The 15,167-nt window shown below is 40.9% G+C and overlaps 1 protein-coding gene across 4 annotated transcripts in view; it reads left to right on the top strand.

Moving 5' to 3' along the window:
* The window catches only part of ANO4 (anoctamin 4), a 110,177-nt gene that overhangs the window by 66,486 nt on the left and 28,524 nt on the right, over window positions 1–15,167 (top strand). For all 4 annotated transcript variants that reach the window (XM_063133727.1, XM_063133726.1, XM_063133729.1 and 1 more), the window contains 5 exons: window positions 6,420–6,554; window positions 8,465–8,561; window positions 9,634–9,694; window positions 10,979–11,061; window positions 12,497–12,637. In XM_063133727.1, the coding sequence (XP_062989797.1) occupies window positions 6,420–6,554; window positions 8,465–8,561; window positions 9,634–9,694; window positions 10,979–11,061; window positions 12,497–12,637 (517 nt within the window). The remainder of the gene's footprint in view (window positions 1–6,419; window positions 6,555–8,464; window positions 8,562–9,633; window positions 9,695–10,978; window positions 11,062–12,496; window positions 12,638–15,167) is intronic.

The following is a 15,167-nucleotide window of genomic DNA, read 5'->3' as shown; positions in this document are numbered from 1 at the left end:
TGGTAAGTCCCACATTGGCACCCCAGATGGCATCTTGCCCGCTTGAGGACTGCAGTATGAAGTCATAAGTCTGAATACAATATCCTTAGTTAAAAAGTAATGGCTTACATCCCACTCCTAAGATCTGATATGCCAACGTATAAGTGCTGAAAATGAAGCACGCCAACTTCCCTTCCAATCCTTCATCACCAAAGGTGACATTCCATCCGCATTGCAGGCAGATAGTCCACCATCAGAGGTTACAAGTGATGTGAAGTTGGAGACATTGTTAAGTTGATAATTTAGACTTGTCTTCAGAAGTCTGCGGATGAAGCAGTACAATAATAATACACTTCTCATATAGCTACAGATGTTTGTTTCTTAATGGAAAATGTTTCTAAGGAAATGCTAGATGTAGGGTCTTTTACTCAACACTTCTTTGTAAGTACTAGAAGTGAGATATTAAGTTATTTTAGAAAAGTTTTCAGTCAATGTAAGTTACTTCACAAGCAAGGAAATTACTTTGTTATTATTCCCTTGCAGTGGCATATGCTTCGGGGTATCGGTATAAATATCTTTATGAAATGTCATTCAGACTTTTGTCATTCGGACTCCATAGGTAAATCACCAGATACCATCCCCCTGTTCCAATTTTCAGCATTCAAGGGGCAGGAAGCAAGGGTATATACTCAAGATCACTGATCAAAGCCAACTTTAAAGCTTCCCTTCCATTTGCCATATGCTTTTGATGTATGTTTGTTCATGAAGTACCTGAACTCCTCACTGCCCAAAAGTGCTGGGAGCAGTCTGGACCGAATGTTTTGGCCCAACACTAACATAAACTATGATTATTCAGAATGTAAGTGTGTAGTTCCTAGTGAGAGTTTCTCTGTGATACCCATTAGTCAGTCCATGATCTCATAGGTACTCTTCAAAGATACCAATGAGTAAATGAGCCAAAGAGGCTAAACTGCTCTGCCAACTTAACACTATTGAGGTTTACCAGATCATATTGAAGTCACATGGCTAGAATAGCATAAATCTGCAGTATCAACACTGGGCCTGTTCAAATGACACTTCAGGCTCTGTGGTTAGCAAAACTGTGGTTCTCTGGGGTTAGCACTAACCACAAGCCGTGCTGTCGCACACAACACTTTAAGCCACGGTTAGAGCCACTAACCCTGCTGCAGATAGTCGGACTGTGGTTAGTGAGTGAGCAGGGTTTAGCAAAACACATTGCACAAGACACCTTAAATCTTGCTGCTAGAACAAAAGCCTTAACCAGCAGGGTTAAAGGTGTCTTCTGAACAGGCCCATTCATTAATTTCAGTTTTATCACACCAGCTAGCCACTAATGTTGCCAGAAAAATACAGTGTGTGAATGGAATTGTATAGTGCTGTATGTATGTAGACTTGGAATGCTTCACGTTCTTTATAAGGGAAATGCTGTCCTTCCACTGGCAGGCAAATATTTTTTTTATTCAAACAGGCCTCTGGTGCATAAGTGGGTCTGTTCAGTTGGGTGCTGTTTTTATTATTGTTGTGGTTTTTTTGCATTTTAAATTTATTTATTATTTTAATCATTTTTTTAATTCATCTATCATTGTCAGCTGCATTGCTTGCCTTTTTCTTGGTAGAAAAGTGAGGTACAAATCAAATAAATAAATATAAACAAGCTTTGTTAAAGGTTCTGGTTGATCTATTTTCGGCCTGGATTTGGTTTGCCAGTTATTATTATAAGAACAACCCAAAAAGCACTCCAAGAGTTAAAGATCAGAAAAATATCTCTAGTTGTCCACATTTTAAATTTCTCCATGCTTGATCCAGCTTATTGTCTGCGCTGTTCCAGTCATAGAATCATAGAATAGCAGAGTGGTAATCTTCTCAATTTCTCCCAGTTCTATGGGAGAAAGTAAATGGACTATGATCTGGGAAACAACTGTGTAAATTATATGGGGAAGGTTGATGTAAAGGATCACCAGACAGGGAGAAATCACGTTTCCCTACCATCACGTACCGTTGCTCTGCTCCCCGCTTTGCTTCCGCATTGCGGAAGATTACCACTTGATAACTACCATCTTGCCTGATCAGCAGAAAACTTAATGACTAGATGCATCATCCCTGGCTTCCTTGACAGATATGACATCATGTGCTAATTAACTAAGCTACATATATGATGGTTGATCCTTGACAGTAGTTTGGTACATTCAGGATACGTTGTGATAGATTGGTAAATTAAGGCGATGAAAACATCACCTGTGTACTTTGTACAGATAGTGGATAATGGGAGTGGAGACCTATGCAAGGTTAGTTGAACATATGCATGGAATCTGCACGTATACAACTGTTTCTGTTAGTGCTAAGAGAGTGCTACTTGCATACAGAGCTGGTCAGACCATTGCTCAGAGCACTCTGTCCTGGAGGAGGGTGCACACCAGAGAGCACTTTGACCAGGTTCCTTCAAACCTGGAGTCAGGCCTGTATAGGCTCATGAGATCAGCATGTTACATAAACTGGTCCTAAGTGTATGCTAGGATCAAACTGGTAGGAGAGAGGCAGAGTTGCCAAAGCAGGCCTTATGGAAGTGAAAATGATCTAATGAAGTTCATTCATCCTTTATTGATTGTTCTTTTGGCTTTGGCTATCTAAAGTACACTTCCATATCTATCAGCGATAATACCCAACAAATTCCGTGACAGCGTTGGGAGAATGAAGAGGCTGAACTATTGATCTAACCATGTACACAATACAGTCCAATTTCTAGTACGAATAAGTGTTCTGTCAGTGGTGTCATCTTTTTTTCTTAATAAATGGCAATGTGATGTGAATTATGCCATTTAACTGTATCAGTGGAAACACACAACAATAAAACAACTTCTGGCTGTGCTCTTTTAAGAATATGGGTGAAGAGACATTGTGGATCCCATTCATACATAGAGAGTAATTAGATACACCTACTTCAGCACTTTTTAAATGTATAAATTAAGACTGGCATCATTTTGTCTCAGGGAAATAGCTGTTCATTAGTATCAGAAGTCACAATGCGTGTGCTGCTTTTTGCAGCTGCAGGATTGGTCAGGGATCTCAAGCAGAGAAGGGAAAGCAGGTTTCTCTGAAGCAACTTTTAGTCAGAGAACAAGAGGAAGCAGCATTCATGCTTGAGAGTGGGGAGCAGCAGCATAAAGAAATCTTAGATGCATGTGTTGCTTCTACTTTGCTTCCTAATTTTAAATTATAGACTTGGATTCAAGTAGGTCTTGTAAATACTTGCTGTAAATCTCATAGGCTTTAAGTTTTCCTTTTTACTGGAGCAGACACAGATTGCTGTTCAGAATGTCAGCTAAACATTTATAATAATAATAAATTAATAATAATAATATATTTATTTATTTATTAACCGCCTCTCCTTTTGGATCGAGGCGGGGAACAACATTAGAACAGGAATCATCTTGGTTTTACATTGATCTGGATAGGCCTGCCGGAAAAGGCTAGTCTTTAAAGCTGCCTTAAAATCACACAGAGAGTTAATTTTACGAATCTCCTCCGGCAGGCCATTCCACAATCTGGGGGCAACAGAAGAAAAGGTCCTCTGGGAAACTGATGTCAGCCTAGTTTTAGCTGACTGAAGTAAGTTCACCCCAGAGGACCTGAGTGTGCGGGGCGGACTATATGGGAGAAGGCAATCCTGCAGGTTACCTGGACCCAAACCATTTAGGGCTTTAAAGGTAATGACCAACACTTTGTACTTTTCCCAGAAACTAATTGGCAGCCAGTGGAGTGATTTTAATGTTGGGGTAATATGCTCACTCCTAGATGTACCGGTGACCAACCTGGCTACCATATTTTGAACTAGCTGAAGTTTCCGAACTAGGTACAATGGTAGCCCTATGTAGAGTGCATTGCAGAAGTCAGGCCTTGATGTTACCAGCGCGTGCACTACTGTCTTTAGGTCTTCTGACTCTAAGAAGGGGCGCAGCTGGTGTATCAGCCAAAGCTGATAGTAGGCACTCCTGGCCGTCGCATCTATCTGGGATGTCATTTGGAGCGACGGATCCGGGAGCACCCCCAAACTGCGAACACAGTCTTTCAGGGGGAGTGTAGCCCCATCCAGAACTGGTTGACACACCTCCAAACCTAGGTCAGAGCCCTTGACAGCAAGCACCTCTGTTTTGTCTGGATTCAGCTTCAGTTTGTTTTTCCTCATCCAGCCCATTACCGTCTGCAAGCATTCATTCAGAGGAGACACACTATCCTTAGCTGATGCTGTTATTGAAGGCATAGAGAAATATATTTGGGTGTCATCAGCATACTGATAGCACCCCGCCCCATGCCTCCAGATGATCTCTCCCAGCGGTTTCATGTAGATGTTAAACAGCATTGGGAATAGGATGGCACATTGTGGTACGCCATACAACAGCTCCTTTTTTGAGGAGCAACTATCCCCCAGCATCACCATCTGGAATCTACCTGAGAGGTAGGACTGGAACCACCAGCATCACCATCTGGAATCTACCTGAGAGGTAGGACTGGAACCACCGGAGCGCAGTGCCCCTGATTCCCAAACCCCTCAGGCGTTCCAGAAGGATACCATGGTCGATGGTATCGAAAGCCGCTGAAATATCCAAAAGTACCAGCAGGGACACACTCCCCCTGTCAATACTCATGCGGAGTTCATCCACTAAAGCGACCATAGCTGTCTCAGCTCCGTATCCTGCCTTAAAGCTGGTTTGAAATGGGTCTAGAAAATCTGTATCATCCAAGACTGCTTGGAGTTGGAAGGCAACTGCCCTCTCAATCACCTTGCCCAAAAATGGAAGATTTTATACTGGTCTGTAATTATTAAGGTCCAGGGAGGGCTTTTTTAGAAGCGGCTGTACCACTGCTTCTTTTAAACATGGTGGAAAATTCCCCTCCCTGAGAGATGCATTAATAATACGTTGTAGTTGTAGTCTAACTGCATCTCCTCCCTGGGCGACCAGCCAAGTAAGACAGAGATCGAGAGGACAAGTTGTCTTCCTTACTCGTCCAAGCAGCTTGTCCACATCATCAGTACTCACCAACTGAAACTGATCCAGTGTAATCCTAGATCCAGTGTAATTTAGGCCAGAAGATTCTTTCATGCAGCAAAGATGGAGTTCTGCAGCTGTTGCCAGTGTGTCTATATGCTGCCAGCCCCACTGTCCTGGCTGCAAAGGGCCACATTGCGGTTATACGTTTGTCTATACAATGAGAAGACTCGTGGACAAAAACAATTTGTCTGCATTGGCTTAGCAAAGACAGTGACTGTCAGTATAACAGTGTCATCAGACGAGTGTTTTATCCCATGCTCGCAATTGGCCATTTGTGGGTCATTTCGACGACACCGTGGTCTTGCTGCACATTTCCCACTCCATTTCCCTGTTTTTGCATCTTAAAATAAGCCACAGAAAACCCAACTTTTTGAAATAAGACAGGATTTGCCAGGATTTCCTGCAATGTGCAGGAAAGTTCCGCTATAAAGGGCGCTGTTCCCATTGTTCTATAGGGGCCATGTGGTCTCTGCACACTCCCTCGTGTAATTTGAACTTGTCCGCAATGCGGAAGCAAAGCGGGGAGCAGAGCAATGGTACGTGATGGTAGGGAAACATGATTTCCCCCTGTCTGATGATCCTTTAAGTCAACCTTCCCCATATAATTTACACAGTTGTGTCCCAGATCATAGTCCATTTACTTTCTCCCATAGAACTTACTGAGAAATGAGCCCAACCCCACTCCTTTATCTTCATACCTTGCCCCTGGGTTTCTTTTCACAGTGTGACACATAATGATATATTGACAGACCCCAGCTCTGGCAGCAAGACTGTTGTTTTCTTTCCAGACAATGACACTGGGTAACTTTATGTGGTGTGAAAGCAGTTATACAAATTGATTTGGCTCTGATCTTCAGCAAGTCTGAAGTGTCAATATTTGCATTAAAATGTGTTTATTTTTGAATGCATCTAAGATTAGGACTTTGGGCATCCCTGGTGCCCTAACCTACATAATCAATGGGGAATGACAATTACATCATCCTCAAATAATACTGTGAGAGAGAGAACATGGCAGAAGAGATACTCAACGTAGAAAAAGGTTTTAAAATGTTTTGTGATTGATTAATGTTGTAGGATTATCTGTTGAGATCGAACCTAGCTTCTGGATTCCAGTAGAAGGGACATAAAACTATGTAGTGTTTATATACATGAAAAAGTAATATCCCCAGTACCCAGCAATTTTCACGGGCATTCATTAGAGCAGTAGATTCCCATCTTTAAAAAAAAAAAAAAAGCTAATGAAGCAATTATCTATGGATTTCAAAATCTAACATTCTAATTGTACTTTCAGATAGTCTAAGAATATCCTTTTATATTAAGAACCAATACTATTAAAATGTTCACAACCTTGCTGCATTGTGTTTTTGACAGGCGGTATTTTGGTGAGAAAATTGGCTTGTACTTTGCCTGGTTAGGCTGGTACACAGGAATGCTCTTCCCAGCTGCCTTCATTGGACTGTTTGTCTTTTTGTACGGAGTAGCCACATTGAACCACTGCCAAGTCAGGTGAAGTAAAAACAGAACATTGCTACTAGTCAAGCCATCTCTCTCATTAACCTCTGAGAACATTGTGTATATTTTTGTGCTTGTTGGCAAAGCTAGAAAATCCTTTAGAAAGTTCTCTTTTCTTCCAGACCTTACATAACTTAAGCTCAGAAACTTAAAGGGGAAAACAATTCAGTACACATTATACATATGGAAATGGCAATTCTAAACAAACTGCATTGATAATTGTCCTCTTTGATGGAGTTCACACAATCAGGGAGTGAAAAAAGTCACCATGGCTTCTGCACATGTTGGTTGTGTACCACCTAATTACCATAATTACCCTTGCCAGGCGCAGCTTCTTGTGACATCTGAACCTGGCAAGAGTGGCTGGCAGGGATTGTTTACAAACCACCCAAGACTCAATGGATTTTTCTAGGGTTCCTTTTTTCACCACCTACCCTTGCCAGGTTTGGATATCACAACAAGCCGCACCTGGCAAGGGTAATTAGGTAGTGTGCAACCAGCATGTGCCAAGCGGGAAAATAAGCTGTGGTAGCTTATTTTCCTTCCCTGATCATGTGAACCCACACATTGCATTTATCTTTTTCTCTTTCCTCTGTCCCCCACAGTGCCCTCTATCTCTCCACCCTGTGTCTCCATGCGCCCCTGTATATGTGTGTCTTTTCTCCCTTTGCCGTGTGTGTGTGTATACACGTATTCTGTACTATGTGTGAAACAAATAAGAAATAAGTAGGGAGCTGAACAGTTGGGTAATTCACAGATACTTCAATTAATTTGGGCTATTTATCATCCTCAATGATTCCCAGTGGTAAAATGGGACAATGTGTTCTAGAATGTCCTCTAAATGATAGTTGCTTAACTCCTTTTGTCATCTGGGGTTATTTGTTCTGAATGCATTCATTCCTGCTTTCTGTTTTAAGTATGCTCTGCCTTCTGAACTTCCAGGCTCTATCCCCTAGGTTGGACATCAAGGGCCTAGATATCTGGGTCTAGGTATCTGCTCTCTGATACATCCAGGAGAGCCTCCATTTTCTTGTGCTGCTCATGTGTCAAATACAGACATGAGCATGACCTAAACAGAATTATAGTGACTTGTACAATTGTTTTTTGCAGCCTAAATGCTTGTCTTGTCATTTCTGTCACAAGTTCACTTCATCGCATAGAGCTGTGTGCCACCTGTGTGTGTTGGCATGGAAAGGGTAGTGAGTCAGAACAGTGTCAGAGGACTAGGTTTTATCCTAAGATTATTTTATGAATTATATGATACATTGGTGCTTGGTGACTAGAGAACATTCCTCTACAGCAGATGCAGTATTACATATCACTGAAAGGGTCACCTGATATGGATGATGGTTCCTCCAACTGGTGTACTATGGACAGAAATACAGGGAAGCATTTAATGAACACAACAATCCACTTATACTCACCCATTTATAGAAATCCAACTCTCAGCATTTGGAACAATCCTAATTATAGAAAATGACATCTCATACCTGTCCTGACTTCAACATAATGAAAAAACACAATGTTCTGCATAACAACTCTGGAAAATATTAAGTTCATGTGATGATCTGTTGGCAAAAGGATATCATTGCAAAAACCTGTAACAACATGTGAACACTCCATTACGTGTATTCAGATCAGCAATTTACCTTCTGTGTACACATGTATACAGATTGTACACATGTAGAATGTAACATATTGAACCATCAATTGATGCACATGCATGTGTGAATCAACTTTGAGCCTGAATCAAAAATGTCTTGTTCCAGGTTTCACTGATTCAGATATCAGGAAATGGGCAAGATTTTATACGGCACACCACCCTATTGGCAAAATTATAAAAGCTCTTTGAAGTATGTTAGTTATAAACTCACCTATTAATTATTTTCCCTTTTCTCTTCCAGTAAAGAAGTCTGCCAAGCTACAGAGATTATAATGTGTCCTATATGTGATAAATACTGCCCCTACATGAGGTTGTCAGACAGCTGTGTTTATGCCAAGGTAAATATATCAATTGCTTTTTTTCTTTCCAGCAGCAGATTTTTTTAAAAAAACTAAGTATCATGAAAAACATGTGGTTTTTAAAAACGTTTCATCGTCATTAAATTTCACTCTCATGCAAATGAATGCAACTTCTTCAAATGACATGCCTCTACTTAAGGAATTTACAGAGCAATTCTATGGTACCTGGGAGAGTGTCCCAGAGACCATAGAATATAGCAATTTCCTCTTCCGAGGCCATTGATACAAGTGGAGATTGGAGCCCTCTCTCTCTCTACACTGCCAATCCCTTAGGATTGTGCTCTTAAGTAGTAATGAATGTAAGACCAAGCACAGTATGGTAGAAAAATGGTGTTTTGGTATGTGTTGTTGATAGATAAATAGGGAGAGGGGAGATTGGAGAGGAGGACAGCCCCAGAGATATGATGTGATGAAAACATTTTAGAATCCTGAAAACATCAGCTTTCATAATTTCCCACCATAAAAACAACATTCTTTCCCAGTAAATCTCAGTCATCTATCACTTACCATTTTCTGGTGCCATTCTGCACTTACTTTTCCTTGGTGATCTAGATTTGACACGGATTTGACACATGAATTTGTACCCATTCATGTGACAGCAGGAAAAATAGCCAATGTGTGCCAGGGTCTGAAGAGGCCTTTGCACAGCTGGCAGTTGTATCTCTGGGGTTTTATTCTATATGCATTCTCAATATAATGAATTGCTTACCGGTATAAGAGGGCCTATGCTTTTCCTTCAGGAGAACAATTCATGTAGTCTCTCCTTTGATGTTTCAGAAAGGCTCAGTCAAGGGGGAGTATTAGCCTAGGCTTCCAATCAGCTGATTTGCTGAAATGGTGGACTGGTAGTAAAAAATGTACCAAATAATTTGCTTGTTACTGATAGCCCAGTTATGTAAAAAAAAAAAACATGATTGTGTCCTTAACAGTAATCCAAAGTAGTTCTTTCAGTTCAAGCAGACTAGAATGTAAATCTTATTTTTATAAAACAGAAAAAATGCAGGGTTTTCCCCCCACCAAATGAAAAATTAAACTAATTATCTTGCCCCAGGTAACACATCTTTTTGACAATGGAGCTACTGTCTTTTTTGCTGTTTTCATGGCTGTGTGGGGTAAGTCTTGCTTTAAGGACAGATATAAACCCTATGGTGGCATTATACACGAACACACATAAGAGGCATGAGGATGTGCATCATAGCACTGACATTCTTGGGTATACCAGGCCCATCCTCTAAGAGCTTGTCTACATTAAAACAAAATGCAAAAAACACTGCTTTCTGCTTCTGTTTTTGTTCTGGGGGTTGTTGTGGTGTTGCAATCAGTCAATTTCATGGGTGGCTCAATGGTTTGAATGGAATAGTTCCTATCTCTGCCCCATGCTTCTTATGCATGTTAGTGCAGCTTCCTATGTTCTACATTTCATCCCCAAAGGAGGCTAAAATACTGCTGCAGAGAAGTCAAGACAACATTCCTCCTTCCATGTACAATGGTGATTTCAGAATTAAAGTAACAGATTTGTAACGATATGTTTGATTAGAAATCTTCTAATGCTGTGGCCATGTTAATCTTCAGGATCAAAGTGCATGCTTCAAGGCTGGAAAGGGGGAGCATTTTCCTCATTTGACAGCCTGTTGCCCTTAAACATAATAAATTCCTTAATTGAGCGATAAATGGACTCTTCAGCAAGTTGTTTTTTGAAAGCAATACTCCATGAATACTATTTGGTCATCAAAATAGTTGCAGTTTAAATGTCTGTTTATGCAATAAAAGAAAATATTGCACCCTGATGAAGATATCCATGAAATAGTAATGAATGAGTGGCTGGGACCTGAACTGATGAGTCCAAATTACAAGAAAGGGGATTTCAAGAAAACATTAGGAAGAACTTCCTGATGGTGAGAGATTTCGATGGTGGAGCAGACATGGTGTCTTGTTTAAGCCACAGTGCATGTCGGCGCCATTTGCCTTATTACCTGCCCAGGTGCATTGTTATGTCATCTGAACCCAGACAGCATGGTTTATTGGAGGGAAACAAACCTCAAATTACCCATGAGATGTTGCTGGATTATTTGAGGTTTGTTTCCCCCTCCAACAAGCCATGTCATCTGGGTTTGGATGACATGTCAAGCTGCAGGCAGATGATGGCACCCAATATGTGCTGTGGTGACCGAACCCATTGGGATGTGGTAGACTCTCTTCACTTTAGAGTTTTTAAAGTAGAGACTAGAGGGTCAGCTACCATGGATGCTATAATAGTAGATTTCCTACATCAGCACGGGGTTGAACTAGATGAAATGTGAGGTCCCTTCTGACTCCATGCTTCTATGATTCTATAACTTACCTACTTTTTACAACGTGATCTTGTATATAGTTTTTCTTCCATTTCTCTACCGTAGCAACTCTTTTCCTGGAATTTTGGAAAAGAAGACGAGCAGTAATCGGTTATGACTGGGACTTGATAGACTGGGAAGAAGAAGAGGTTTGTGCGGATATTTTGCAGCTTGATTAGCTATAGTAAGACGACAGTTTAGTAAGGTTGGCTGCAAAATAGAACTTCAAACTTAACAGGAATAGGAATTCCCCAGCCCAGAGTTTGCTTCTCTGCCTTTTTCTTTCTCAGCCTTTCTAGGCCGTGGCATTTTATATTAGCTGAATCACTGACACAGCAGGTGAACAAAATCAGTCGAGCAACAGTTCCTAAAATAGAGTGAGTGGTAGCTGTGTAGGCAAAGCGAGGCAACTTTGTGACGTCTTCTTAGGCCTATTTCTCACTGAGAACTTGTACACTGACTCAGCTATAAAGACCCCAGCTTGCTAAATCGTGGTTTAGCAAGGCAGACATGAGCAATTGGCCCCCATCCTTGCTCCTTCCTTCATCTCTTTTGGTATCTTGGATAGCTTCTTTGGAGTTCTGATTGGTTCTGATTGAAACCCGGACCAAATTCAGTCCCACTGACATCAGAGCCACCAGCCTACACTGTCAACATCACTATGGAATCCCACACAGTGGCTACCCACCATAGAACTGAGTAGAGTACCAGCTCAGAGTTGGCTTCCATAATAAGTGCTGCAGTTGGGTAAAATGTGACAGATGTTTGAACTTCCATTCAAATCAATAAAACAGTGGCATCTAGTGACAGAATTATAGCACAACGTCGCCAATACACGAGGCTGATTTGGTGGATTTCTTTTTTAAAGCTGATTATCTCTATGTTTTCTGACGACGGGATAAGGAAGGGGAAAGTGCAGGAGACGTCCTGCCTGATTATGATATCAGGAAATCAACCCACAAACTAAGTCTCCAGCCTTCCCATGTTGAGTGGGGAGGATTGCAGGAACCCAGTGCGTGATCAAGAACCCTGAAAAAGCAGGGTTTCTGGTCACACGGAGGCTTCTACTCAGTCAAGCAAACACAAGTAGAGGTCCCCTGCAGACCTCCCCACTCAACCTCGGAAGGTTGGGGATATTGGGCTGGCACCCGTGGCCCCACACATCAGTTGCTGGGGAACATGGGTGGGAGGGTGCTGTTGCACCATGTCCTGCCTTGTTGCCCCCTGGCCAATGGCTGGTTGGCCACTGTGTGAACAGAGTGCTGGACTAGATGGACCCTTGGTCTGATCCAGCATGGCAATTCTTATGTTCCTAAAGAACATTATTTTTCCCACTAAGGAGGGGATTACAAAGCTGTATGGATTTTTTAGCTTCTAGCAGGAGCAAAAAAAACTTCCCTAGGGAAACTTTCAATTTGTTTTTCAGCCTGTTTCCCTGGTCATGTACTATTACATGTACTATATTATTAGTCATGTACTAATAAAAATAATTTAATAAAATTACCACCACCCCCCAAATAGCTTTCTTCACAATGTTGCCTAATTTTACCTAAAAAGTGTTCATTTGTTTTTAATTTTTTTTAGGAAGAAATACGGCCCCAGTTTGAAGCCAAGTACTCCAAGAAGGAGAGAATGAATCCTATATCTGGAAAGCCGGAGCCTTATCAAGCATTTGCAGATAAATGCAGCAGAATTATTGTTTCTGCATCTGGAATATTTTTTATGGTTTGAAAAAATTAATTCCTTTTGAGTTGCCTGAAAACTAGATTTTCTTATCTCTGATGGCAAAATGTGGAGTTTATAGATTGGTTTTGTCATAGTATTAAGCTGTTCTTGCTGTTTAAAGTGGTTTTTGTCAGAGTCTGACATCTAAGTTCTAGAAATAGCCACCATATAATGGTATTTAACATGTTATTTCTGAAACATATGTATTGCATGTTCCACAAATATAAGATTTAGGATTGACTAATATATTCAGAAAAGCAAATGGTATAGTACTTTTGGGATTATGCCACTTCAGTATACAGACATAGGGAGTTTCATATTTAAATGAGTCCACCATGCAGGGCCAGCCCTCTCATGAAGCAGGATGAGGCACCCACATCAGACAGCGGTGTGGGCAGAGCAGCAAATTGTGCCAGTCCCCCCCACCAGGAAGGACTGTTGTTGCTGCCCTTGAGGAATAAGTGGATTGATTTGAGTGTACAGACAAATAATTGTATAGAGAATTCTCATAGTAGAGATAGGCAGGTTTTCCCACCATTGAATATACTCATCCGTGTGTGTGCTATATACATAAGTTTATTTAAACTTATGTATGTAGCATACAAGACTGCTTCTTCAAGACTGTCAGTAAGACAAGCTTAATTTGAATTGTGTTGCTGAAGATGATTGCTGGCATGAAGACAATTGATAAACAATTTGCTAAATCTTATTTTTAATCTGAAGAATTTTAAAAATAGTTTTACTTATCAAAATTAGCTTTCAATAATTGGAATCCATTTTGCAAAGGCACTTCATCATCAAAAGAGCTTAAAGCAGATCATTTCCTCTGTAGGGAAGTGGATGTAATCATACTTGTAACGATTAATGGGTTTTCTGAAGTTTATAAGTGAAGTGTCCCTCTAACAGCTAGAGGACTTGCTTCCTTGTTTTGCTTTGTCTTGCTTCTTCTGTCTACTAGGAAATGAAGCTTTGTGAACAACTCTGCCCTTGCTTTTGTTGATCCATCTCCCATATTGACAGTAATAACACTTTCCATTTAAGTAAATGCTTCATCATCTGTAGGTCCCAAAGCACTCTGCAAACACTATGTACTTGAGCCTTCTCAGTTGTCTAGATACCCATATTTATGACAGTGATTGTCACTTAGTTGTCTAAGATCTCATTTGGGACTTGAATTCTTTTCGTATCATTGCACTTCAGTGTTAATTGACTTCTCACTGAAGAAGTGGTCATCGAGGTGTATTCATAAGAGATTTGGTGCACTCAGCGTAAGGCCTCACTTCAGCAGAGCTGTTAAGCATATGTCTAAATCCGCCTTAATCACAATAGCAATTAAGCAACTGTTAGTATTAATTGCTTTGCTGAACCAGAGCCTACTTGAACGCTTCAGAGAAAGAGTATGAAAACTGTCAGCACTGTGATATGACTTCACAGAGCTAAGTAATTTGGTTGTGGGGAGAAGGAGAAATCTGTGGTTTTCTTCCAGTGCTTTAAAAAAATCTATCTAGAGCAACACAGAAAAGTTTCATATTTTTGTAATGACACGTTTCTTCATCATCCTGTTTTTACATGGGGCTCCTAGTGGCTACTTATTAGGGTGACATCTGATTAGGTTCAGCAACTCTGCAGCATCGAATACTCCCTGAACATCCAAAATGTTGCATACTGCGGTTTTACCATTAGGCAGAGTTGTCTAATTGTGAAGCCTTGTGAATCCTAATATCAAATTTGTCTTTGCACTCATTTGAACTGTTTTCAAGGGGAGAAAATCCAAAACTTTATAGGAAAACAATATGAAATCTGAGCATTATGACTGAAGCACTCACCGAGTTAAAGAAATCTTCCCATCCAATCCTAAGTGAGGTGGGATGAAAAGTCCTGGGTCATCCACCACTTCTGAAGCCTTGCCACCTTGTGCTGGCCAAGGTTGTGGTTGTGTGGGTGGGGTGGACAATACCTTTTTGTCCCGCATGAGCCTTTGTTTATTTTTTTACCACCACCCCAGTTCCAAGCTGCAGGCCAGTGTGAGAAGGGGTGATCCTGGAGTATCTCCAGAAAATGAAGGGGGCTATTATCAGCAGGAACATCTCCAGCACTACAGTTAAATCTGCAAAGCTTTCTGTGGGCCTGTCTGTGGTCTGCAGGGTGCATACGCCCCATTTCTGCCAGTGGAGCTCCTCTATCCAAGGATTGTTCTGCTGTTCAATTCATTATCTATAGTTGGTTAATTAATCTATTAAATCTGCATACGCTGGCATATTTAAAAAACAATTCTGCTGGAGAGAGAAAGGGCTATTTTGTTTTTGTACATATCGCAGCAAGCACCATCACCTAAACAGCCTTCCAAGCAGCAGCAGCAGCGTTGTTGTTGATGATGGTGATGGTGATGATGATGATGATGTGGAGCTATTGTGTGGAAATGAAATTGCATGGGTACATTTCATTGATTTTTGTAGAAATGCTGTTTGGGCACATGAACATTTTTCTGGCCATGACTTTGGCAAGAAGAAGATATTCCATTAAGATGTGG

This window comes from Elgaria multicarinata, chromosome 9 (assembly GCF_023053635.1).
Source record: "Elgaria multicarinata webbii isolate HBS135686 ecotype San Diego chromosome 9, rElgMul1.1.pri, whole genome shotgun sequence".
NCBI lineage: Eukaryota > Metazoa > Chordata > Lepidosauria > Squamata > Anguidae > Elgaria > Elgaria multicarinata.
Note: the sequence above shows the minus strand (reverse complement) of the source record. Positions and strands in the feature narration are given on the sequence as shown.